General features: G+C 32.5%; 3 protein-coding genes across 8 annotated transcripts; 2 read left to right on the top strand and 1 right to left on the bottom strand.

Annotated features, from left to right (window-relative positions):
- Window positions 1-1,452: 1,452 nt before the first annotated feature.
- On the bottom strand, window positions 1,453-9,447 carry LOC11440427 (F-box/FBD/LRR-repeat protein At2g26030). The gene is made up of 7 exons (XM_024784103.2): window positions 9,083-9,447; window positions 8,378-8,429; window positions 8,027-8,158; window positions 7,592-7,863; window positions 2,188-2,353; window positions 1,845-1,973; window positions 1,453-1,728 (listed from the first exon to the last, which is right to left on the bottom strand). Exons 1-7 carry the CDS (start codon window positions 9,445-9,447, stop codon window positions 1,453-1,455), a joined length of 1,392 nt encoding a protein of 463 aa, XP_024639871.2.
- Window positions 9,448-12,209: 2,762 nt separating this feature from the next.
- On the top strand, window positions 12,210-18,686 carry LOC11441101 (probable folate-biopterin transporter 2). Of its 6 annotated transcripts, none has more exons than XM_024784069.2 (10): window positions 12,210-12,684; window positions 12,788-12,955; window positions 14,042-14,152; window positions 14,245-14,392; window positions 14,849-15,119; window positions 16,427-16,629; window positions 16,762-16,962; window positions 17,164-17,241; window positions 17,416-17,421; window positions 18,195-18,686. In XM_024784069.2, exons 7-10 carry the CDS (start codon window positions 16,843-16,845, stop codon window positions 18,489-18,491), a joined length of 501 nt encoding a protein of 166 aa, XP_024639837.1. In that variant the 5' UTR covers window positions 12,210-12,684; window positions 12,788-12,955; window positions 14,042-14,152; window positions 14,245-14,392; window positions 14,849-15,119; window positions 16,427-16,629; window positions 16,762-16,842; the 3' UTR covers window positions 18,492-18,686. The 6 variants fall into 6 exon arrangements, 4 of the variants coding, with proteins under 4 accessions (XP_024639837.1, XP_024639836.1, XP_024639835.1 ...); XM_024784068.2 differs by having other exon boundaries at window positions 16,421-16,629; XM_024784067.2 differs by having other exon boundaries at window positions 16,408-16,629.
- Window positions 18,687-20,874: 2,188 nt separating this feature from the next.
- On the top strand, window positions 20,875-22,749 carry LOC11438668 (protein CDI). Its single transcript, XM_024785079.2, has 2 exons — window positions 20,875-21,136; window positions 21,626-22,749. Exon 2 carries the CDS (start codon window positions 21,628-21,630, stop codon window positions 22,411-22,413), a length of 786 nt encoding a protein of 261 aa, XP_024640847.1. The 5' UTR covers window positions 20,875-21,136; window positions 21,626-21,627; the 3' UTR covers window positions 22,414-22,749.
- Window positions 22,750-23,230: the final 481 nt, after the last annotated feature.

Raw genomic sequence — 23,230 nt, 5'->3', positions numbered from 1 at the left:
AATATTAATTTTTTTAAACTTAGTTCAATGATAATTATTTTTTTATCAAGTAGTCTAGTGGCTAGAACTCACAATTAAATTGGGGAGAAGTGGAGTGTCTGAAGTTCTCGAACCCTAACCCCTACCAACTGAACTAAGCTCACGGGAATGTTCAATGATAATTATTATTCCACTTACTTTTCCCCTTACATAAGGATCTTATGCATAATGAATTATTTTGTGAAGGATTGAAAGAAAAGTTGGGATATGTATCCGTTTCACAACACCTTTAGAGTGTGTTTGGATGAGCATTGAGAAATTTTAAAGAATTTAGAAATTTAGACAATTTAAATGATTCAATTAAATTACTTTCATTTTTCAATACTTTTGTTTGAATGAAGTAATAAAAAATTTCATTGTCATCATTTTTGGGTAACTTTTATAAATTTTAATTTTAGGGGACAATTTGTAAATTTCAAAAATTTTGAGGGTCAAATTATACGTTTTGAAAAATTTGAGAGGTCAAATTGAAATTTTTGGAAAATTTAAGGACCAAAATGCAAAATTTGAAAAGCTCACCAATGGTGGATGCTCTAAAACGATAGTATTAGATGTGCAGCAGCACCTTCCCTGTTGGTGTCCCTGTCCAAACATCTTGCCTTGTTGTGACGTACCATAACCGCCCATCTGATGTGTGTTCATCTAATCTGTGCCCCTGCATGCACCGATTATTACAATGACAGAACCGCCACTTTATTGTCCCGTAAGAATTTACACATGTTTGCGTTGCATATTTACCCCAAAACAGTATTGAAATTCACCCACCTCGACCTCAGTGTTGTCTCCAATCTCGATTCAAAACTTAAGAAGTTATGATATATTGAATAAACAGAGCCGACTCTTATTTCACTCTCGCTGTTTACCTGCATCAATCTTTTATAATATCACTTGCGACATTCCATCAACCAGACTTTGTGCCAGCAAAACTTCACTCTAGAAGTTCACTCATTGTACCTCTCCTTTATTCTATCATTCAATAAACTAACATTACAATGTTTAAATTTTGTTAAATAGATTTTGTCCCATTAATTTTATTTGATTTCATCTAGGGTGCACTTTTTTTCACCACTCTCTATGCAAATTTTACAACTTAGAGTGACACCCTTAGCAATTTCCTGTTCTAACTTCTAACATGTTTTCACTTCCAAGCATCACATGTTTCTGTAATCAGTAATCACTACTCACCTATATTACTAAGTTGTTGCGTGTTGACAATAACTAGTTCAATTTTTACCCACATACAGATCAATATTCTCATGAAATGTAAAAACCAATCAATATTTTCTCCCCAAATCACTTTAGTCGACAATAGAGTTCCCTGTTATATGTTGTTTAACTTGCTAAAGAAGAACAGTGTCTAGGTGGACTTACCTACAAATTCTAGCATACTATAATACCACTTGCTTCTGTAAACTACTCATATGAAAACTCAACAACATCAGGAATGAAATTATGAAACGAGGACATCTTCTCCTTAAATTCTTCCATAACCTCATCTTTGTCCGGGATTTGACTAACCAGGGAGAAACACATCCTCTCCAAGACCATACCATTTTCCACCAAAAATTGAGCTAAAATTAACTCATGATCATCTCCATTAACTTCTTCAAATTTCACAACATGGAGAGAAGCCAAACATTCGGGAACAACAGAAGAATTCAAAAGCTCTTCCTCAAATGTACGTATTCCCTAACAATTAATCATCAACTAAAGTCGAAAATAAGACTCTTAAAAGAGCAAATAAATTAGTTAACAAAAACATCAAGAAGTTACAAGAGGATGAACAAATACTAGTAATTACAAACCTTAAGAACGAGTGTCTTGAGAACAGGTGTCTTTTGAAGTAATGCTAAGAGAATTTCGACACTAACTAAGCCAACCTCCAAATCGGTCAACATTGGAAATACGCACAGCTCTTTTGGTTGCATCAGAACCTGATTGGTATTGCAACAGAAGGATAAAACTTAGAACTCCGTCAAGAACAAACTTATGAATTGCCTCAAATAAATGGCACAAATTTGGGAACAAGTATTCATTACAAAATATATTTATCCGTGCTACACTATAAACCCACCAATGATCAAATTGATGACAACCAATTATTATAAATAAAGCATTGAAGATTTGCAGCATAAACAATGTGCTTACCTTGGATACCTCAAATTTGATAGACCTGGCATGACTAAATTGTTTAAGAAGGTGAAAAGGTTCGAATGGTGACATATGATTTCGGCCCTCGTGTAAAATGATTTTAGCAGAAGCATCGCATGTGAACGGTAAAATAATGGTTTGTGGTACATGATTACCACAGTAACTGAATTCGTTCAAACACAGAGAGTTATTAAAAATGATAAAAGATCTTAAATGTTTCAAACGAACATCAACCTCATGTTGAATGGAAATGATTTGAAGTAAAGGCGCAAATACAAACACGCAGTGTGCATCAACAAACCAAGAACTGTTTTTGACCTCAATTAGTGGACAAAATGGACCGTATACTAGGGCAATTATTACTCCATAAAAATACCACAACATCTCATGTCTCATAACACAACGCCAGCAAACCCTATTTTTCTCAGCAGAGTAACAACTTCTCATCTCTACCTTTCTCTCCAAATATTGTTAGCACATAAAGATGGGTTGATATGGGTGAAATTCTTCCCAAAACCCGCGTATATTTATCGGTTTTACCGGTCCAGTTTTGCTTACATAAAAAATTGGGTTAGCCTTTACTGGTCCTCCTTTACTTATAAGTACAGCAACAACAACACAATCTTCCCACCTGGATTTAGGATTAAGATAGCTTTTTCTTCACTCACAAGCAACTCAACTGAGCAAATCAGCCTCCATGGAAAAGGAATACGAAACTGGATTTCTCGAGGAAGTAAAACATGTGTTTCATGAGGATAAGAGGGGAAACTATGATGAATTTGTGAAAGACATAAATGATTTCAAGACCTGCATGAATGATTATCAAATCATCATATTTCAAGTTCAAGAATTCAAACAAAGGGCGAATGAGGTACTTAAAGGCATAAACATTTAGGATTCAACGCCTACATGAAGCGTTATCACATCAGACTGCCAATTCCAGCGGATGATGAACAACAAGATCATGATTCTGGTTGGTGGTTTTTATTTTATTATTTATGATTATTTTTTTTTGAGAAATGATTTATTTATGATTATTTTACTTCACATATTTTGATAACTTATGATAGAAATATATTTCTTGTAAAACTGATAGTTGCTATTAAAATAGGGGTTATGGGTTCATGCACTCTCCATGGGAAACAATGATCACTGCCTTGATTAGAAGAAAATAGAGGTTATGTTAAATTCATGATGGGAAAGAGCATGGGGATGAAAAACTAATTATTTCAATATATTATTAAGGAATTTTTTTTTTTTTTTTTTGTTCACATGACTCTAGTAGAATAAACTAATACTGCATTTCTACAAGGAAATGTCATGAACATTCTAGAATGTAGTATTTAGAATATACCTCCCCCGTCTATAAATATGTAAACATATATGTACAATTATATTCACCACTACATCTCTCCTCCTACGTACAATGAGCTAATTACTAATGTGTTCTATGTTGTCCCATATCACTACTAAACATTCCACCACTAGCTCCCGCACTTAGTTTGGATGAGCATTTTGGTTTGCTTATCTATTTCTATTGTTTGTTAAAATAAATGTTATGAACATTTTCTTTTTAGCACTCTTTCTAACATTTACTCTTTTATTGGGTGAAATTCATGTGGTTATCACCAGTTCATTTGGAATCCATTTTTAATGTATGCTACCCACAAGAATTTCACCAATAAAAAAGTGGATGTTAAAGTGAATGTTAGACACGGAAATAGAAAAATAAACTACCCACATTAAAGAAATGAAGATAATACATAATTGTATTATGTTTATATGTTGATCTCGATTTTTGTTTGGAAAAAATGGGGAAATAAATATTTCTTTATGTGCTTCTTTTCTACGGTATTATGAGATGTAAATAAAAGAAATTATGATTCAGAAATATAAAAAAAAAAAAAAAAAACATATTTTTGTAATCACCTAACATTTTTATTTGTTGTGATACAAAGGGAAAAAAAATGAAGATAGCCGCAAACTGTCAACTTTTTTTGGAATTTGTTGGATATCATTTCTAAAATGCTAAATTTTGATGACCTCTTTCAATTTGGTAATGTGTGCAAGAATTGGTGGCAATTTCATAAAATTTATTGGAGAAATTTCATGGCATCTCAAGAATCATTACTTGTCCAAATGTCTTCAATTTCTGAAAAATCTTTTTCCTTCACCAGCTTAGCACCAAAAAGTTTATCACTCAAAGATGTTAAATAACTTCTTCAAATTTGCTTATCAAGGGTCTTCTAGCGGATATTTCATCATGACAAGAAGAAATAATTCATTTATATTGATTAATCCATTTACAAGAAAAAAGATGAAAATCAATAACTCAACCTTTGAAGTCGATTTCTCTTTTTTTGCTTGCCGCGTGTTACTTGCTTTTGCCAGAGATTCAAAGGAATTTATCTTAGTGGTTTTATGTAGAAATTCTGACAATTTGCATGTCTATAAATCCCGAAATTTTGGTTGGGTTACTTATTCAACATCACAAAAGGTTGTTGACTTTGTTGTTTTGCACAATACAATATGTTGTCATTGACGAGGCCAACATAGGGATTGTCAGCTTGAGTTCTGCAAATATAAGTTTTTTGGAATTGAGTACTCCTGGTATAACTTTTACTCCTTACTCACACGTAAGGCTGGTTAGTTGTGATGGACATCTTTTAGTGCTTAATTTTATGTCCAAGGAAGTATTTGATGCTTACAAAATTGACTTCTCAACCCCGGAATTGTGGGGTTATGAAAAAAATTGTGTGTATGTCATCGATCTTCCATGTCACAAATACATAGTTAATAAAGGAGCTGGTAATAAAATGCCAGAACTCGTTCTACCTTTTGTAATTGCTGATAATCCAAGAACATATTCCTACACAGAACAGCCCTACTTCGATTGGTGTTTTAGACATCAACACTATGAGGTAGATTATTCATTTGTTTAGTATCATCTTTTTATTCTACACTTTTTATATTTGGACCTTGTTCCTTGTAATTTTCCTTTTGTTTGAATAAATTTTTACTAGACTGGAAATTCTTATGGTTTATAGTTTCAATATTAGCAAGTATTGAGACAGTATGAGAAAATTCTATGTACATTTTCCCATGTAAAATGAATTTAGGAGAAGCATGGCATGAGGACCGTATTAAAAATGTCTTGCGGTCTACCAGAGCCACGGTAAGTTATTTCTTTCAAATGCAAAGAATCACAAAAAGAGATACAAGAGTAGTTGGGATCATTATAAGGCACATGAATGTCACGTCGAATGAAAATGCTTTGAAGTAGAGGCGCAATTATAAATAAAGACTGAAGATTTTTAACAAACCAATTAAGAGCAGTTTTTGTTAGGAGTGGGAAACTAAGCAGAATAGAGCCAGGGTATTTGGTGGGAGTGGGAACATCATAGAGAGAAATAGAATGAGTGAGGAATTTCAATTCTTTAATTGTCATGAACTTTGATGGTGGAAATCAAATCAGTGAGCAATTCTAATTCTTCAACTAACATGGAGTTCTTGAAAAGAGAATGAGATACAAGACCAGATTCGAAGAGTGTTAGAGAACCATGCATTTAGAATGGATAAATCGTACTTATGATAGAGGAATGTTAGATAATATAGTGTTAGTTATTAATTTTAAGGAAAATGCTGGTGTGCGCGACACCAACCTTCGTGCAAATCCCACGAATGATCATTAAATCCTAGTTTGATCTAATCCCAGCCGTTCTCTTGCATGCCACCCATGACCCACCACCGAACTCACTTCCTTCCTTTTACATTACTTATAATTCTGCTGGGCAGTGACTGGTTCTGCCGGTTTTGTACACCGCATCCTCGTAGGCAAGGCGGTTGCGGCTTTGTGATGCTGCTGATGGTGAAAACGACTGCTGAGAGGCAACAACAAGAATTGATTATGGCAGTCACATTCTAAAAGTGTAGATGCCAGAAGAATTCCATTATTGAAGAGATGTTGCAGGCCTTGACAATCCATTCCAGACTTTCTCTTTTTTTGTTTGTTTTTGTTTTTTTGTTAACATAACAATTAGAAAATTAAGTGCTCTTAAGAATACAATTGGAAAATGAAGTTGTACGTGGGTTAAACTTGAAAAACACATCTTCGTGACAATTTGTGCTATATAGCACTGCTCTAATTTTAAAGCAATTAAAAACAACAATTACTTATTAAAAAGTTATATATTTTATATAAAACCCACAAATTTTGATACAAATTTAATTACTATTTTGAATTTCTTAACATATATAAATTTACACATCATAGGAAAACTCTTAATAATCTATAAGTGTGGTCCATGTATCTGATAGATTGGCTTTAAATAAAAGATATGGCCTATTGTGATGGTTGTTTGGTCTAATGGTAATTAAGATTAACGGAGTCTTATTTTGAAAGTAAGTGATATCCTTCTCCTCTCCCTTTTGAATGGGTGTTATGTAACTATAAATATGGCACATTCAAAAAAAATTCATGACAAAAAAATATTCCCACCATCAAAGGATACAAGAAAAGAAAAGGAGAGTATGAATAACATTAAGGAAATCCGCATAATAGGTTTAGGTATGTTTTCTTACTCTGTTACAAAAATTTATGGCATAGTGAGAATCATAATATCAAGATCTTAAATGAAATTTTTGCTAACAAATGGTGGTGACATGTGAGAAATAACAATCCAAAAAGCTCAAAAGCTAATTAGCCATCATCAAAAGGAGAAAAATATAAATTTATTAACTAAGAAGAACTATCAAATTTTTGAACTGAATACCTCACTTCCAAACTACCTGGAAGTAGACTACACACATACTTACTAGATTGAGAGAGTTTCATTTTGAATCTGAACCTGAAATCCCATTGATCTCAGGTTTGATTGTAATAAACTTACAACAATAAAACAATCAAAATCTACCAGAAAAATAAAATTATTAATAAACTGAAAAGTCGTCATCGAGCTTGTTCATCTGTGACAACAATCGCAGAACCATGACGCTATATAAATTATATATGTATTCATTCCAGCACAAGAAATTGCGACCCCTAACACCCAACCAGCTTCATGCCATCTGCAGATAGCCACCATGGAACCAAGGCAATATTGCATACCCACCAGGACACACCAGCACACTATATTTCTCAAGCCTACTAGTAGCAGCGAACTCCTTGCTCCACAAACCCTAATAGAAGCGTCGAACTACCTACCACAAATCATGTGACACAACGCCAAAGAGTCAGAATAGAGGCAAAATTGACACAATTTAGAGCATGTTCGGGTGAAAACAGTGGAGGCTATAGGGCATTAGTTACTAAAATAATTGATAACTAAGAAAGAGAGCAAGTTGTTAGAAAGTCTAATCAAATTTCAATAGCATATTAGAACTTGCAAAAATGAAAATCTACCTTCTAGTTCTCCTTAAATCAACAGAATCAAAATTACGAAATGAGTACAACTTCTTCTTAAATTTTTCCACAGCTTTGTTTTTGCGCAGGAGTTGACTAGCAAGGGAGAAACACATCTTCTCCAAGCTAATGCCATTTTTCATAAAAAATTTAGCCAAAAATAGATCATGATTGTCTCCATTAACTTCTTTAAATTTCACAACATGGAGAGAAGCCAAACATTCGGGCACAACAGCAGAACTTAGACGCTCTTCCTTAAATTTACATATTCCCTGACGATGAAACATTAAAGATAATCTGAATAAGATTAAAACAGTAAGACAATGCAATAACTCACAATCAGGACCTCGTGAAGTTTTTGTATGATATGAAAAATGTATTATGGATATAGTTCAGCCAGAGTAATTAATTTATCAAATACTAGTAATTACGAACCTTGAGAACTAGTGTCTTGAGAACCGGTGTCTTTTGTAGTAAGACCAAGAGATTATCAACACTAATCAAGCCAACCTCCAAATGTGTCAACGTTGAAAATACACATAGATGTTCCGGTAGCATCAAATCAACCTGGAATAGATGACACAACAAAACTAATTTGTATTGCAACAGAAGGATCAAAATTAGATATCCCTTGAGCATACATGCTACACATTTGGGAACAAGTATTTGATAAAAATATATTTATTTGTACTACACTATTAACCGACCAATAATCTAATTGATAGCAATCAAATTATAAAGTATTCAAAGATATTCATTGTTAAAAAGGCTAAATGGTATGCTTACCTCTGATGCCTCGAATTGGATAGACTTTGCATGACTTAATTGGTTGAGAATTCTAATAACCAAGAAATCTAGCATATGATCGCCCACATGTAAAACAAATTTAGGAGAAGTATGGCACGATGACCGTATTAATATGTCTCGTGTTCTACCAAAACCAAGGTAAGTTATTTCTTTCAAACGCAAAGAATCACAGAAAGAAATACAAGAGAAGTTGATACCCTCATAAGGCATGCAAATGTCACGTTGAATGAAAATGCTTTGAAGTAGAGGTGCAATTATAAAGACAGCAGATTCTTTAAGAAACCAATCACAGTTTTTGGCCTCAAATTTTGTTAGGAGTGGGAAACTAAGCAGAATGAGCTAGGGTATTTGGGTGAGTCATTTTTAAAGTTGATTCCACACAATTTGAGAAGTTTTAGGTTTTCGAAACAAAAAGATTTGGCGGGGGTGGGAACATTATAGAGAGGAATTGAATGAGTGAGGATTTCCAATTCTTTAATTGTCATGGGCATGATGGGAACTTTGATAGTGGAAATCAAATCAGTATGCAATTCTAATTCTTCAACTAACATGGAATTTTTTAAAAGTGAACGAGTTACAAGACCAGACAATGAGAATTGAAAATGTGAATGGATTCGAAGAGTTTTAACTCGTCTTCGATTGAAGATGTTAGAGAACCATGCATCTAGAAGTGATGTTTCATACCTTCCAAAGAGGAAAAGAGAAAAGCTGTCCAGGATTATACCATCAGTATGAATCAGGGCTCTATCAACAAACCTAACAAAGTTTCGTGTTCTTCGAAGCCTAACAAGTTGATCATTGATTAAATCATTTTGACGATGATCGTGTAAGGAGAGTTTGGTGAGGAAAGTCCAACGGTGTTCCCATGTTTTGGATAAGACAGAAGTGCGAACTGCGTCTTTGGTTGGAAGGAAAGAGAGAATGTGAGTTATCACTGGTTCAGGGATCTTGGTGTGGAATATGTCTTCTTCTGCTTCTTTAACAGCATTTGCATTTGCTATTTCGGCATTCTTAAGGCACATTCCGCTTCTTGTTCTGTCAGACTCCATGTTTGATTGTTTTCTTCCTTCAGACTAATTTCTGGTGCTGCACCGTCAGGGACGGTGCCGGTGAATGTACGTAACAAGCTAATAGGGTTGTGGGAAATTAGGGTTTAGCGAGAAGAGTTTGTGAAAGATACATGGTTTGCGACAACGCTAGGTTAGCAACTCTTGAGCATCTATTTTTACCATCTCCTGTGGATTTGGTTATTCTTTTGACCAAGTATAATTACACTCCCCTCCCCTCAAAGATGCTTGAATTACACTCCCCTTCCCTCTTAAGTTAAAATATACACTCCCCTCCCCTCTTATTCAAAACATATTAGAAAAAATTTCACTCCCCTCCCCTAAGGCTCTGTTTGGATGATCAAAGAAAGTGAAAGGAAAGATTGTTGAAGGAATGAAAGTGAGTAGAAAGTGAGTGGAAAGTGAAATGATTATTTAGTTGTTTGGTTTGAGTGATAGTATGAAGAAAGTGAAAGGAATGATAGTTATATATTTAGTAAATTGACATAAATATCCCTACATAATAGATATAATATTTTAAGTATTTATTTATATAATTTATAGACATAAATAAGTAACGTTGTACAAACAAGTAACTTATTCTTAAAAAAAAAGTAACTTATAAATATATTATATTATTAATTAGAATAAAAAAATGGTAGACCGAAGTGACGTTGAGGTAAGCATATATTAATTAAAGGAAAAAATGCAGCATATAGATAATATGCTTCAATGGTCATTTTGTAATTTTATCACACTGGCCTCCATTCCCCCATGTTTCTTCTCATTTTGGGGAGGAAAGGTTTATGCGCATGGGGCCCATCAAAATCACACTTTCTTTCCTCATTGACAAGGAACCAAACGATGGAATCACGTTTCTCAAGAAACTTTCCATCCCTTGTGCCTTCTTTCCTTCATCTTTCTGCTGTTCCAAACACAGCCTAAGAGAAGCTTGAATTATATCTCTCCTCTTTTATGTTAAAATCTACACTTTACTCCCTCAATATTCATTTTTATTATTTCTAATAATCTAGCAAAAAATAATAATTTAACACACTTCCTTAAAAAAAAAAAAAAATTAACACATTTAAAAAAAATAGTATTGCGGGTCTATTTTAATATAATAAAAAATTGAATACATATTTTTCGCTATTTTTTATTCACAATTTCATTAACGTGTAGTTTTAAACCCTATTATAAAATATGAAACAACCCAAAACAAAAGTAAAATATGTGAAAAATTACTAAAATCATTAAATCATGATTATTTAAAAGTTAATTTTATACTCTAATTTATAAAATCAATAACAATATATTTAAATTTAATTATCATTGACATTTAAACTATAAAGAAATGAATTAATTTTTCTTAAATGGTGATTCAAAATTAATATATATATATTATAAGAATATTTATTTATGTTCAAATAGATTAAAGTGTAGTGCATATTTAATTATTAAGAGACGGGTTTGTAATTCAAGCATCTTATAAGGGAGGAGAGTATAAATTTTAACATAAAAAAAAATATTGAGGGAGTAAAGTGTATATTTTAACTTAAGAGGGGAGGGGAGTGTAAATTACTCTAAAATATACACTTTAATCCCTCAATATTTTTTCTATTTCTAATAATCTAGCAAAAAAATTAAAACCCAACACGCTTCGGGAAAAAATAGTATTGCATATCTATTTTAATATAATCAAAATTTGAATACATATTTTTTTTGTTATATTTTTTCACAATTTCATTAACATATAATTTTAAACCATATTATAAAATATTAAACAACTCAAAATAAAATTTAAATAAGTGAAAAATTACTAAAGACGATAAAATATGAAAATTATTGATATATTGATTTATAAACAAAATATTGTCAAGATATATAACAAAATTATTTAGTTTGCATGCATATAAAATAAAGATCTTTTATTGTTTATTCTAATATTAGTTAGTAACATCATAACATAAATGTATAAATGACATGTTATGTAAGAGAAACATTGCTTTAAACAAAATAATGATTTATTTAATAATTAAAAAAAAAAACCACGATTCACTTTATATATAAGAAAAGTCACGCTATCATGATTTGTATAAGCAATTATAAACCAGCAAAGTCAAATAATCTTTGAAATTAGTCGTAAACAATTTGAATCATAATCACTTATAACCCAGCAAAATTAATCGATTTTGATTAGTTGTAACATGAAAGAAAAAGAAAAAAAACTTACAGGTTAATTCTGAATTCTGATGCGGAGAGCTGGGAGAGGTTGAGAAAAACTAAACAATAAGAGAACGAAATATGAACTGGGAGAACCCTACTTATTAATATTTAATGTTTAATATAGCCCTAACAAATCTTTTTCTAAAATATTTTGAGTCCTAATCCTTTTTTTAGATGATTTAAAGTTCAATCTTTAACAATATTTTTTGCTCACGTTTATTACTAATTATTTTTTAAAGGATTTAAAGTCCAATTTTAACATTATTTTTTGCTCACGTTTGTTACTAATCTTTTTTTTAGAGGATTTAAAGTTCAATCTTTAACATTATTTTTTGCTCACGTTTGTTACTAACCTTTTTTAGAGTGCTTACGTTTGTTACAATTGATCAAAGGCTAAAGAAAAGTAACTTATATTAATAAAATAAAATAATCTACTAACTATTTATAAAAGTTAATGGCTGTAAATTTTCCAATTTTGCCCTTTCAAAGGGCATTTTTATAATCTACTAACCGGTGGATTTGGTTGTTTAAAAAAAAAAACCTTTTCTTTCATTCTTTCCCTACGTTTCTCTCTCTACAAATCAGAGGTTTCTCCCCTCCTCTCTAACTCACTCTTCATACCTCATTCTCCTTTCACTCAATCTTCATCAAAGTTTAATCCAAACTTACCAAAGTCATCATGTAATTTTAATTTATTAATCCTCAACTCTTTTAAGCCATAAAACAAGCTTCATTTTCCCCTTTGTGGCCCAAATCGAGCCACACCACATTTGAGTCATGATGTTAAGCTGCAAAACAACATGGATGTTTGGATTGAAACTGAATATGGTTTAATTTGGTAAAACAGAAACAAGAAGAGAAGGAGAATTAAGGCTAGGGTTTGGGTGTTGATTGAAATGATTATGCTAGCTGAGTTCTTAAGAAGATATGCTGAAGCTGAAATTTGAAGCAATAGAAGAAAGAGTTTGTGTAGAAGTTGTGGTTTGGCAAGAATATGCATATACTGTTCTGATGGTACTGCCGTGAATTTGTTATGAGCAATGAATTTCATAATTGGAGCAATTAATATTTTTTAAATTTGAATTCAATTTATATTGATTCATGTGTTTGTTTGTAGGAATTTTTGCTTGGGTAATTTTACAAGTGTGAATTAGGGATTAGAATCATTTGGAGGACAAATTGTGGAGATAATTGCAGACAAGTTGAAATTGCGGTACACTATGGGAAGTGAGACCACAATTCCTGCTCTATCAGATGGTGTACAGAAAATTAGAGCATTACTTGGGTAAATCTTAGAATCATCTTTTCTTTTACTAACATGCTTGATATGCATTTGTTGCTTTAATCTCAGATACCCCTTTTGGGAGTAAATTTTAGATTCATTGATATGTTTATGTTTGGAGTTGTTATTTGCTTTCTTTTGGGTATGGAATGATTTATTACTAAAACCAAGGACTGGATCCTTATTTTCCCAATTATAGCTTATCATATCTGTCATTACAATTTTCCTAAAATTCAGCTTTATTCTTAGTTTCATCATAATTATTTCTCAAATTCAAACAATTGCCAGGGTAGATCTTTTAATTGATTAACTAAGAAAACACATCTTTTGAACTTTTTGAACTTTTAAATTAACTAATGTTGCAAATTTATAGAACAAAGGCATTTTTTTTACCAATAACAGAAAAGCAAGATAATTAGCACATGCTAATGCCTTTTTAAGCTACTTGAAAAGAGGTTTGCAAGAATGTTAGCATTATACTTGTGACATTTTCCTATCACATTTGTCAAATTGCTGCCGATTTGATTTGTTCAACCAAAGTCGAATAGATGACCCCGTCCCCTATACACTTTAACACTTCCAATCGGTGCCACATTGTTGGCTTAACACCTGAGTGTGAAGTTGGACAAGAAAAGCCAAAATGAGGCACTCTCTAAACTTTCTCAACTTCAATGGGGTGTATCCACTTTAATCTCCAATTATTAATCAAGGTCACTAAAAGGATGAAAACTGGTGCAAATTAAGATGAATATCTATCATCAAGTATAGTTGATATTATTCAATAACTATACATGCATTCTGAATAGAATTAAATGACTTCAAATAACTCAATATATACAAGCATTATGGTTGAAACTGTACACAATCATTGCAATCATATTGATTGGAAGTTTGCAAATAGATGACATTGTAATGTGTCGGCTCTTTGTTGGGACTTTGAGTTGCGCATCTCTCATTTCAATGTTTGCTTCTCCATTGTTTATAATTGTACGAATGTAATTTCCTACATTTATGTTTTATGTTGAGTTGTACCATCTATTAGCTAGAGCCTAGATGAAATTACTGACATTATCTACTCGAATTTTGCAGGAATTGACAAAGAGTGTCGAATTCGTGCCATTATATCTCTGACTTTCCACCTTTCTAATGAGCACCTCTTTCTTAGTTTACGGATTACTCAGCGTTGATGTCTTCATTTATGTAGGTTCCTTTCAGTTCATTTTTTTTCTTCTTTTTATTTATTCTTGAAATACCCTTTTGTCTGAATTGTGCATCTCTGCTTGATTTTGTAGGTGCCAAATGGGATAGGAACCCTTTTGGGAATGACCCAGTTGATATTATACTTCTATTATGAGAGTAAATCTAGAAGATTAGACGCCGAAGAACCGCTGATAGTGTCATATGCTGATATGCATGATCACTTCTGCTGAAAAGATGAAGGTACAAGCTAATATTCAATATTTTGTATTAAGATTTTTGGTCTTTCACAGTTCGTGGCGCGTAAAGTAAGTTGTCTGATATTGGCTATTTGTTGCTCAATGTATGAGATAGGTTTCTTGAATTGACTGATTCAGTATATGGTTTTTATATATGTAGCATTTTTGTTCCAAATAAGAAATGCAATGATGAAGCATATTCTTTATAGGGTTACGTAGGCTACTAGACCAAAAAAAAAAACTGACTTCGTTTTTGTTTCCTTAGAATTTGTGATCTTTATAACTTAATTGCTGATAAGAACATATGATTTTCATTAGAAAGGTATTAACTTTACCTTGATTAATAAAAGCTGAAACCATGATCACAGTGCCCATCAAAACTCTAAATGTACTGATCATGTATTTTGTTTATTATTGTTATGTTATTGATTTATGTCATGTTAATTTTATGTGGGCTCAGAAACCTGTCGCAAAAGCTCCCGCTCCTTCAAAGAAGACACCAGCTAAAAATGGGAATGTGAAGAAAGCCCAGCCAGAGACCACTTCAGAGGAATCTGACTCTGATGACAGCTCCTCTTCCGGCGAGGAAGAAGTGAAAGTGAGTGCAGCAAATTTAAAGAGCCATCTTGAAGTTTATTGCATGATATTCTGTTGATTCGTATCTAAACATTAAATACACATCTTGAAGTTTATACATAACAATCAGAATATCGCTTTCTTCTTCATCAAAGGTGAGCTTTTTATCTTTTGATAAACCTAATACCATCCATGTTTTAGATTGAATGTGTTTTTTGTGTTCTTTGTTTTGTTTTTGTTTTCGATATTGCATTGCATGCCGAAGGCTTGGTTTTTGCTGAATTTTTTTTAATTTGATTGGTGTTAGTTTGTGTTAATTATTTTTAGTTTCTAATGAGTGAGGAGGTAATCCAGTTTTGGAAGTTTTGATACTATCAAAAAAATTGGATTGAAGCTATGTGTTTGTATATGTGCTGTTTGGAATGTGTTAAATTAATTCTTTTCCTCTTTCTTTTCCACTTCACCAACACTCACCAATTCTGCATGACAGAATTTCTTTCTTAGCAGAAATGTGAGTCTAACTGAGTCTATTTGTTCTCCTGTTATCTCTATTTGATCCTTGCTATCTCCTTTTATAGCTGCACTTTCCACTCCTGAATATTTTTGCACATGATTAGTTTGGACTTTAATAATTAAGCTATGGTTTTGAACTAATTTTGAATTGAAAATAATTAATGGTGACAAAATCAGTGAATTTTATTACCTGAAACTCCAACTCATGGCTTTGGACCTTGATTTTTGGCTGTTCATTGACACCTTGATCACTATCTTTTGCTGCAAACATTTCACAATCAAAGATATATAATTAACTTATGTTTTGAAAGTCATCACCAACTCTCTAGCTCATCAAGTCATAGAAACTAACATATCATGTGAACTAATAAAGAAGATTAATATACTAATCTTTTCTTCGAAAGTTTTGGTGGACTTTGTTAAATTTTTCAAATATTCTTCATTTATTATAATGATACAAATAAAAACAAAAATATCAATCATAAGCATTCTTCTCCCTCTTTCCCTACATTTTCCCTCTCAATTTCCAAGTAAGGGATATATATTGAAAGTACGTTAATTGAATTTATATTATATATGTAACAAATGTACTAACTATATATTTTGAATAAAGGAGGTAACACTACTTAGCAGGAGTTAAATTATTCATTACCTTAGCCGTAATACTTATGAGATATAAATAAACGGATTAGAAGAAGCTTTGTTTCCGGAATGGTGTATTGTTAAAGTTGTAGGAAAATGCTCGAGCAATTACTCATGCATTTTACTTTATTTATAGGCATTAGTTCTTTGTGGAATAAATTAAATGCGTGGTAGACAAGTGTGATTTCTTCCACTCTTTTTTTTTCTGAAGGAGCTTCTTCCACTTGTATTTTGTATGAAAATATATGCACAAGAAGTAAATGTTTTCTTTTAAGTCAATGGTTGCAGTTAGTTCGATTAGTTGCAGGAAATTGCTGAGCCTTATGTGTTGAGGTGTGTTGATGAAGAAAAAAATCAAAAACATACATGCCAGTGGATAAGATTGATCATGCTCTTGAGACGATTAAGAGTAATGAGATTCAGAATGTGCTTGCGCTCAGAGGTGATCCGCCTCATGGGCAGGAGAAGTTTGTTCAGACTGGAGGAGGGTTTGCTTGTGCGCGTGATTTGGTATGGTTGGTTTTAACTCTAGCGATTCTTTTTAATTATTCATGATTTTTGAGATAATATACATTGAAATGATATTAGCATTATTTTGATGTCTTTTACTGTTTTTTGTTGTTCTTTTTATTGTGGTTTTAGATGCATGGTCGAGATATGAAAAGGGATTTAGTATAGGATGCAAAGTCTGTGTCTAAGCCTGCTACTGTTGCAAAAAAAAGTATGAAAGATAGCTCAGATTCTGACGATGAAGATGATGATACTAGCTCTGAAGAAGAGAAGAAACCTGTGGCTGCTAAGAAAGAGGTTAGTGAATCGGAGAGTGATTCGTCTGATGACGAGGTATTGAAGTTTCTGTATTTTATAACTACAAATGTAGGTCCTCACAAAAAAAAATGTAGTAGCATGTACCTATATTGGAATGAAATATAAACATGGTAATGGTATTTGTTAAATAAACTAAATAGTACATCAATTGATAATTTTTATTCAGATGTTATGTTATTGAGTTAATGATACAATGGGAATATGCGTCAATGACAGGATAAGATGAATGCTGACAAGGATAGTTCCGACTCTGATGAGAGTGAGGATGAACCATCGAAAAGACCTCAGAAAAAGGTCAGCACATACTTTGTTCTATTTGCGTAACTTTGATTTTCATTTTTGGTGTTTTTTTTTAATATAGACCAGTAGTGGTGGTATGTAGCATCTGAAATGTATATTATTATTTTGGTCCATAATTCGATTGTGTATCATTTTATCCGCATTAATTTTTTCATCTTTATTTTGCAGATAATGGTAAGCCTAATATCTGCAACAATTGGTCGGGTTCAATTTTAGGGCTAGGTGAGTTTTCTGTGGGTTACAACTGATGCTTATTGAGATAGTTGGAAGCTGTTGTTTGCTCTTGCATTTTATTTGTGTTTTTTTTTTTTATCGTTTTTTATCATGAATGTCATAATTAAGAGTTAGGTTATAGATGAAGATTTTAATTTTGAATTTGCTAATGATTACTATAATGAGTGTTATAAATTTATATGCTTCCTTCTTTTGTTTAGTTGAAAAGGAAAGAGAATAAAAATGGGAATTGGGAGAGCTTATGGAAAAAGCTTTTGACATGTTCATAAGCTATTTTTCAGCTTCTTTCAATAAGCTCTCCTTGATAGCTTATGAAAATAGTTGATTTTATTTTGTCTAGAAGTCCTAGCTCAACTGGCAAATGACGAAATTGCAAGGCCGGACGTCGTGATCCGGGTTCGAACCCGGGACCTCACAATTGTGTGTGAGTTTAATTTCAGTGGCTTACAACTTCATCTAAAAAAAAAAAAAAAAAAAAAAGCTTATACATAAGCGCTTATATGATAAGTGCTTAACTATGCTGTTTATACAAAGAGGGCCTAATTTGGCTGTTCTACAATGCTTAATAAAAAATCTTGCATAATGACAATATTTTTTATATTTGGCCCAAGTTGAATGAAAAAACTATGTAGTATTTCTCTTGTCATATAATTTTGTTTAGAAGATAATATCATAGAATACCAATAACCTTTGTCTTACATTTTCTTCCACAGGAGAGTATAGGTTTCATATTTTCAATCTGCTCAGTCAGTTCCCTTTTAGGCGCAATACTATGCCAATACGCGCTAAAGGATTACGCATTCAGAGACTTACTCTTTTGGACTCAGTTGCTCTATGGTCTATCAGGGATGTTTGATCTAATTTTAGTCATGAGATTGAACCTGAAGTTTGGTATACTGGATTACATCTTTGTTGTGATTGTCGAAAGCATAGCGCAAGTGACTATTAAGCTAAAGTGGATGGATGCCTATGCTTGTACTCAGCTCAAAGCTTTGTCCATCTGGCATTGAAGGAACATTCTTTGCTCTATTAATGTCAATTGATAATGCTAGAATTCTTTCATCATAATGGGGTGTTGGATTTGTACTTCATGTACTAAAGATTACAAGAACAAAGTTTGAGAATCTTTGGTTATCGATTTTATTCCGAATATTTTGATTCGTATTTTAATGACAATACAAATCTAACCCTTTTTTGGTAATCAACCTTAAATTGGTTGTACACTACATGATAGCATCTATATTTCTTAATTTGAACATCTCTCCTTAAGAGATTTTTTTTTAAAAAAATACGTAATTCAACCCGTGCTTTGTAACTAGTAATATTAATAAAATAATATGGAAATATTGTTTTTTGTGTAAGAGATATGAAAATACTTGGCAATCTTTGTCGGTTGTATTGAGGGGAACAATACAGATATACAACATTTTTTTTTTGGGAAAACACATATGTACAACATAAAAGCGGCTGATAAAAAAGTAATATGAATTTTTATTGTGTTAGTTTTTTTTAGATTGATATGTAGTTACGGAGGTAAAAGAGGGTTAACGGGGACGATTGTTGACATGGATTAGTAATTCATGTGTTATTTTATAATTGGCTAACAGTAAGAACAATTCATAAGGAACTGTGTGTAAGTTTTCTCCATAAATTAAATTTATTTAATGTTATATTTTTGTTACATGTGTTATTTGTATTTAAAATTAAAATTTAAAATTAAGGGTATTTTTGGAAAGAAAATTCCAACCCAAAAGTGTGCTAAAAGGGGTAGTTTTCTTTATACATAGTATAAATTTTAAATTACTCTTTGTCTTTGTTAAAAGTTTCTCAATTACGTCACTATTTTATGTGTTGTGAAAGTGACTCAAAATTGGAGAAATTGAAGTTTGCTGAAGCTGTCAAAATTGGAGCACGATTTGAGAAAACGGAGCACGATTTTTTGGAGCAGAATTGGCACTTTCATTCGTAAAAAATCGGAGCACGATTTTGGGCAGAAGAATAAAAATAAAACGTATTTTTATGGGCCTGATTTGGTTCCAATTTATGAGGGATTGCTTTTACTATAAATATAGACCTTGTATCAGATGTAAACCTTGAGAGAGATAGAGGGGGCTGAAACAAGAGTTTAGAAAGGCAACAACAAAACTACGGTTTGTATAGAGTTTGTCTCTTTGGAACAAACACTAGGGTTTGAGGGTTGATTCACTTTGGGAAACACTATTATGATTGAGTCTCTTGGTTACAGGAAGAGATTGAGACTTTGGGTAGAATTAGGCGGGAGACTTATTCTTGTAATCCATTGATATCTCTTTTGTAAGGTTACTCATAATTATAGTGGAACGGAGGGATGCTCTCTCCTCCCAGACTAGGTCAATTTGGACCGAACTGGGTCAACAAATTCTTTTGTGTTCTCTCTTCCTTTCTCTCTCGCAGTTTTCTACTTTTGGCTTGTGTTTATAATTGTTCCATACATTTTGTTTTGGTGGCTTGATTATTCCTTGCTCCACACATCAAGTTTGATATTGGTGTGTTTTCATCGAATTCACAACATTATGTTTTTTTTCACATGATGAGTGATTTAATTGAAAAACTTTTGACAAAGATATAAATTAGTTTGAAATATTAATAGAGTCTTGGATTAATTTATTTTATTTTATTTTGTACAAAAGAGGACAAAAACTCAAGAAGAAAACTACAAATCTAAACGAATATTCTGAGGCATGCAAGTGTCGAATATGACATCAAAGAGAATATTTTGAAGCTCCCTATGAGGAGTCTCCATTACACAGAAATAAAAAACGTTCAAAGTTAAATTAAAGTTAGCTAATCAATCAGCTACTCTATTGCCTTCACGTCAAGTATGGTTAATTTGCACATGCCAATTCATGTTTTCAAACTCATGGATGCGCTGAATAAATGTAGGAACACTCCCATTAATATTGCAATTTCATGTTATCATGTCGATCAACACCTTTGAATCACTTTTAACTTGAAGGTGTGAGTAATCCCCCGTCTCTGAGCTAGCTCCAAACCCAAATATATGACCCACATCTCTGCCTGAAACACATCACAAGCTTCAATTTTATGAGCATAGCTGATCAAACAAATGTCATTATTATTTCAAAGAAGACCACCATATCTGAAAAAGATAATTGCGCTTTTATGCACGCCATCACAATTGAGCTTAACCCAACCATCATGAAATCATTTCCATCCAATGAAAAAAAAGTTTCATTTGATCATATCATCCAATCACATGGATTAATTTAGAAGTGCCTTAGAAAAACCGTGACCAATTTAATGGTTTATTCACCTTTTTTTTTTTTTTCTTTATAAATTTATAATAGCTGGTATAAAAAGTGAAACAATGGGTTAAGATAGATGATTGGTGAATATAACATTCTATAATCCTGCTGTTGATATTGCAATATACTACGCGTCAATCTTCACGATTTATAGCAAAAGCATCAAATCAATCACAATCCCTAGATTTACTCGATAGAGTATTATTTGTGTGAACAATATATAATCCTCCACTGTCGGTGTGAAATAATCACGTTACCGCTCAATCCTCTCTCTCTCTCTCTCTCTTCTAAATATCCTCCCTTTTTCCAATCAAGTCCAACAACACTTGTCCCTTCCTTTCTTTCTTCTGGTAATTGGGTTTTCATTCTTTATTTTTGTTTTCTTTGATGTATAAGGTAATGTTTTGAAATTAATCAATTATCACATTATTACAACAACTGGGTCATTCTGAAAACTGTAAAAGATTACATTTTTTCACTGTTTTTTTTGTATATGATCAAATGGGTGTGTTTGATTTGATGTATTTGAATCATTACAACAATTGGGTCATTTTGGAAAGTGAAAAGGTTTACATTTTTTTTCTCTGTTTTTGTTCATGATGAAATGGGTGTGTTTGATTTGATGTGTTTACATAGATTAATCATTGATTTGTTCTTTTAGAGATGAGTTTGAGCAATGCTTTGAAATTAATCAAGTATCGCATTATTAAAACAATTGGATCATGTGAAAAAAAAATCATTTTTCTATGTTTTTTCTGTCATGATCAAATGGGTGTGTTTGATTTGATGTGTCTGCATAGATTAATCATTAATTTGTTGTTTTTTTCTTTTTCTTACAGAGATGAGTTTGAGCAATGGTAAAAACCAATCACCATTACCAACTAGTAATGGTAATGGTAATGGAATAGGTGCACCCTTCAAGATCTTTGTGGGTTATGATCCACGTGAAGACATTGCATTTCAGGTATGTCGTCATTCAATCATGAAAAGGTCTTCAATTCCTGTTGAGATCATACCAATTAAGCAATCAGATCTGAGAAAAAGTGGTCTTTACTGGCGTGAAAGAGGTCAATTTGAGAGCACTGAGTTTTCTTTTACAAGATTCTTAACACCTAGTTTGGCAAATTATCAAGGTTGGGCTATGTTTGTGGATTGTGATTTTCTCTATTTAGCTGATATTAAGGAATTGTTAGATTTGATTGAGGATAAGTATGCTATTATGTGTGTTCAACATGATTATACTCCAAAAGAGACTACAAAGATGGATGGTGCTGTTCAAACTGTGTATCCTAGAAAGAATTGGTCTTCAATGGTTTTGTATAACTGTGGTCATCCTAAGAACAAGGTTCTTACTCCTGATGCTGTGAATTCTCAGACTGGTGCTTTCCTTCATAGGTTTCAATGGCTCGAGGACGATGAAATTGGTTCTGTACCTTTTGTTTGGAATTTTCTTGAAGGACATAATAGGGCTGTTGAGAATGATCCAACTACTTCACCAAAGGCTATCCATTATACTCGTGGAGGGCCGTGGTTTGAGGCTTGGAAGAATTGTGAATTTGCTGATCTATGGCTGAATGAGATGGAAGAGTACCTTACTCAAGCCAAAAAAGAAAAATCTGATAATTAGAGATTTGAAGATGCATTTGGATGTTTTAGTATTGATATCTGTTTAGAGTCAGTCAATTATGGCTATGTATTATTCTTTATGTCAAATTTGTTATTCTGCTAAGTTTGTATCTGATGATGCAAGTTATGAGAATAGGAGTATGAATGTTGCTAGTTCATATCTTTCGTAAATGCCTTTCATGATGTATTTGATTTTTTATTTGTTTAATGACCTCTGGAGGCCCTGACAAGAGGTCTAAGAATAACTTTGTATTGAGTGTTTTAATCAACAAGGCTTTATTGTTGCGATTACGCATTGTTCTCGGTTTTTAATCATAAGATAAGATGAGCTTCAATATAGTTTGTGCAGGTTCTGCTCATAGTATGTCTCTGATGTTGAGTGCAGGTTCTGCTCATAGTTTGTGCAGGTTGTGCAGGTTTTTAAGTCATGCCACGAGTGTGATTGTTAAGTGGTATGATAAGAAAATATCTTGTTAAAGGACTAAACAAAATTTGCTTTAATCTGGTATAGTTATTACATGATGGTTCTGGTATAATAAGTGTTCGTTTGGATACGCATCCAAACTATTTTTCTCGCGTCTCAATGTCTTCTCGCTGTGATAATTGTGAAGCTACAGATTGTAGAAGTGAAAAAACGCACGGTGGCACGCGAAAACAAACACACGAAAATAGTCTATATGAAATGTGAGAAGTAAGGAAAGAGTTTGACTCCTCAAAAGTATATGCATTCGAAGTAGTAAAAGTGCATCCAATTAGAAGCTTCATTTGCAGCTTCTTTATTTTCACAGGGAAAAGACTCATTTTCTTGCTGTGAATCC

This window comes from Medicago truncatula, chromosome 5 (assembly GCF_003473485.1).
Source record: "Medicago truncatula cultivar Jemalong A17 chromosome 5, MtrunA17r5.0-ANR, whole genome shotgun sequence".
Classification (NCBI taxonomy): domain Eukaryota; kingdom Viridiplantae; phylum Streptophyta; class Magnoliopsida; order Fabales; family Fabaceae; genus Medicago; species Medicago truncatula.
Note: the sequence above shows the minus strand (reverse complement) of the source record. Positions and strands in the feature narration are given on the sequence as shown.

Coding starts and splice junctions, on each gene's coding strand:
- LOC11440427 (XM_024784103.2), bottom strand. CDS start 9,447: ATGGAGTCTGACAGAACAAGAAGCGGAATGTGCCTTAAGAATGCCGAA. Junction 2,354..7,591: donor GATTTAAGGAGAACTAGAAG/GTAGATTTTCAT, acceptor GAACGAATTCAG/TTACTGTGGTAATCATGTAC. Junction 1,729..1,844: donor TCAAGACACTCGTTCTTAAG/GTTTGTAATTAC, acceptor ATTAATTGTTAG/GGAATACGTACATTTGAGGA.
- LOC11441101 (XM_024784069.2), top strand. CDS start 16,843: ATGAAAGATAGCTCAGATTCTGACGATGAAGATGATGATACTAGCTCT. Junction 16,963..17,163: donor GTGATTCGTCTGATGACGAG/GTATTGAAGTTT, acceptor CGTCAATGACAG/GATAAGATGAATGCTGACAA.
- LOC11438668 (XM_024785079.2), top strand. CDS start 21,628: ATGAGTTTGAGCAATGGTAAAAACCAATCACCATTACCAACTAGTAAT.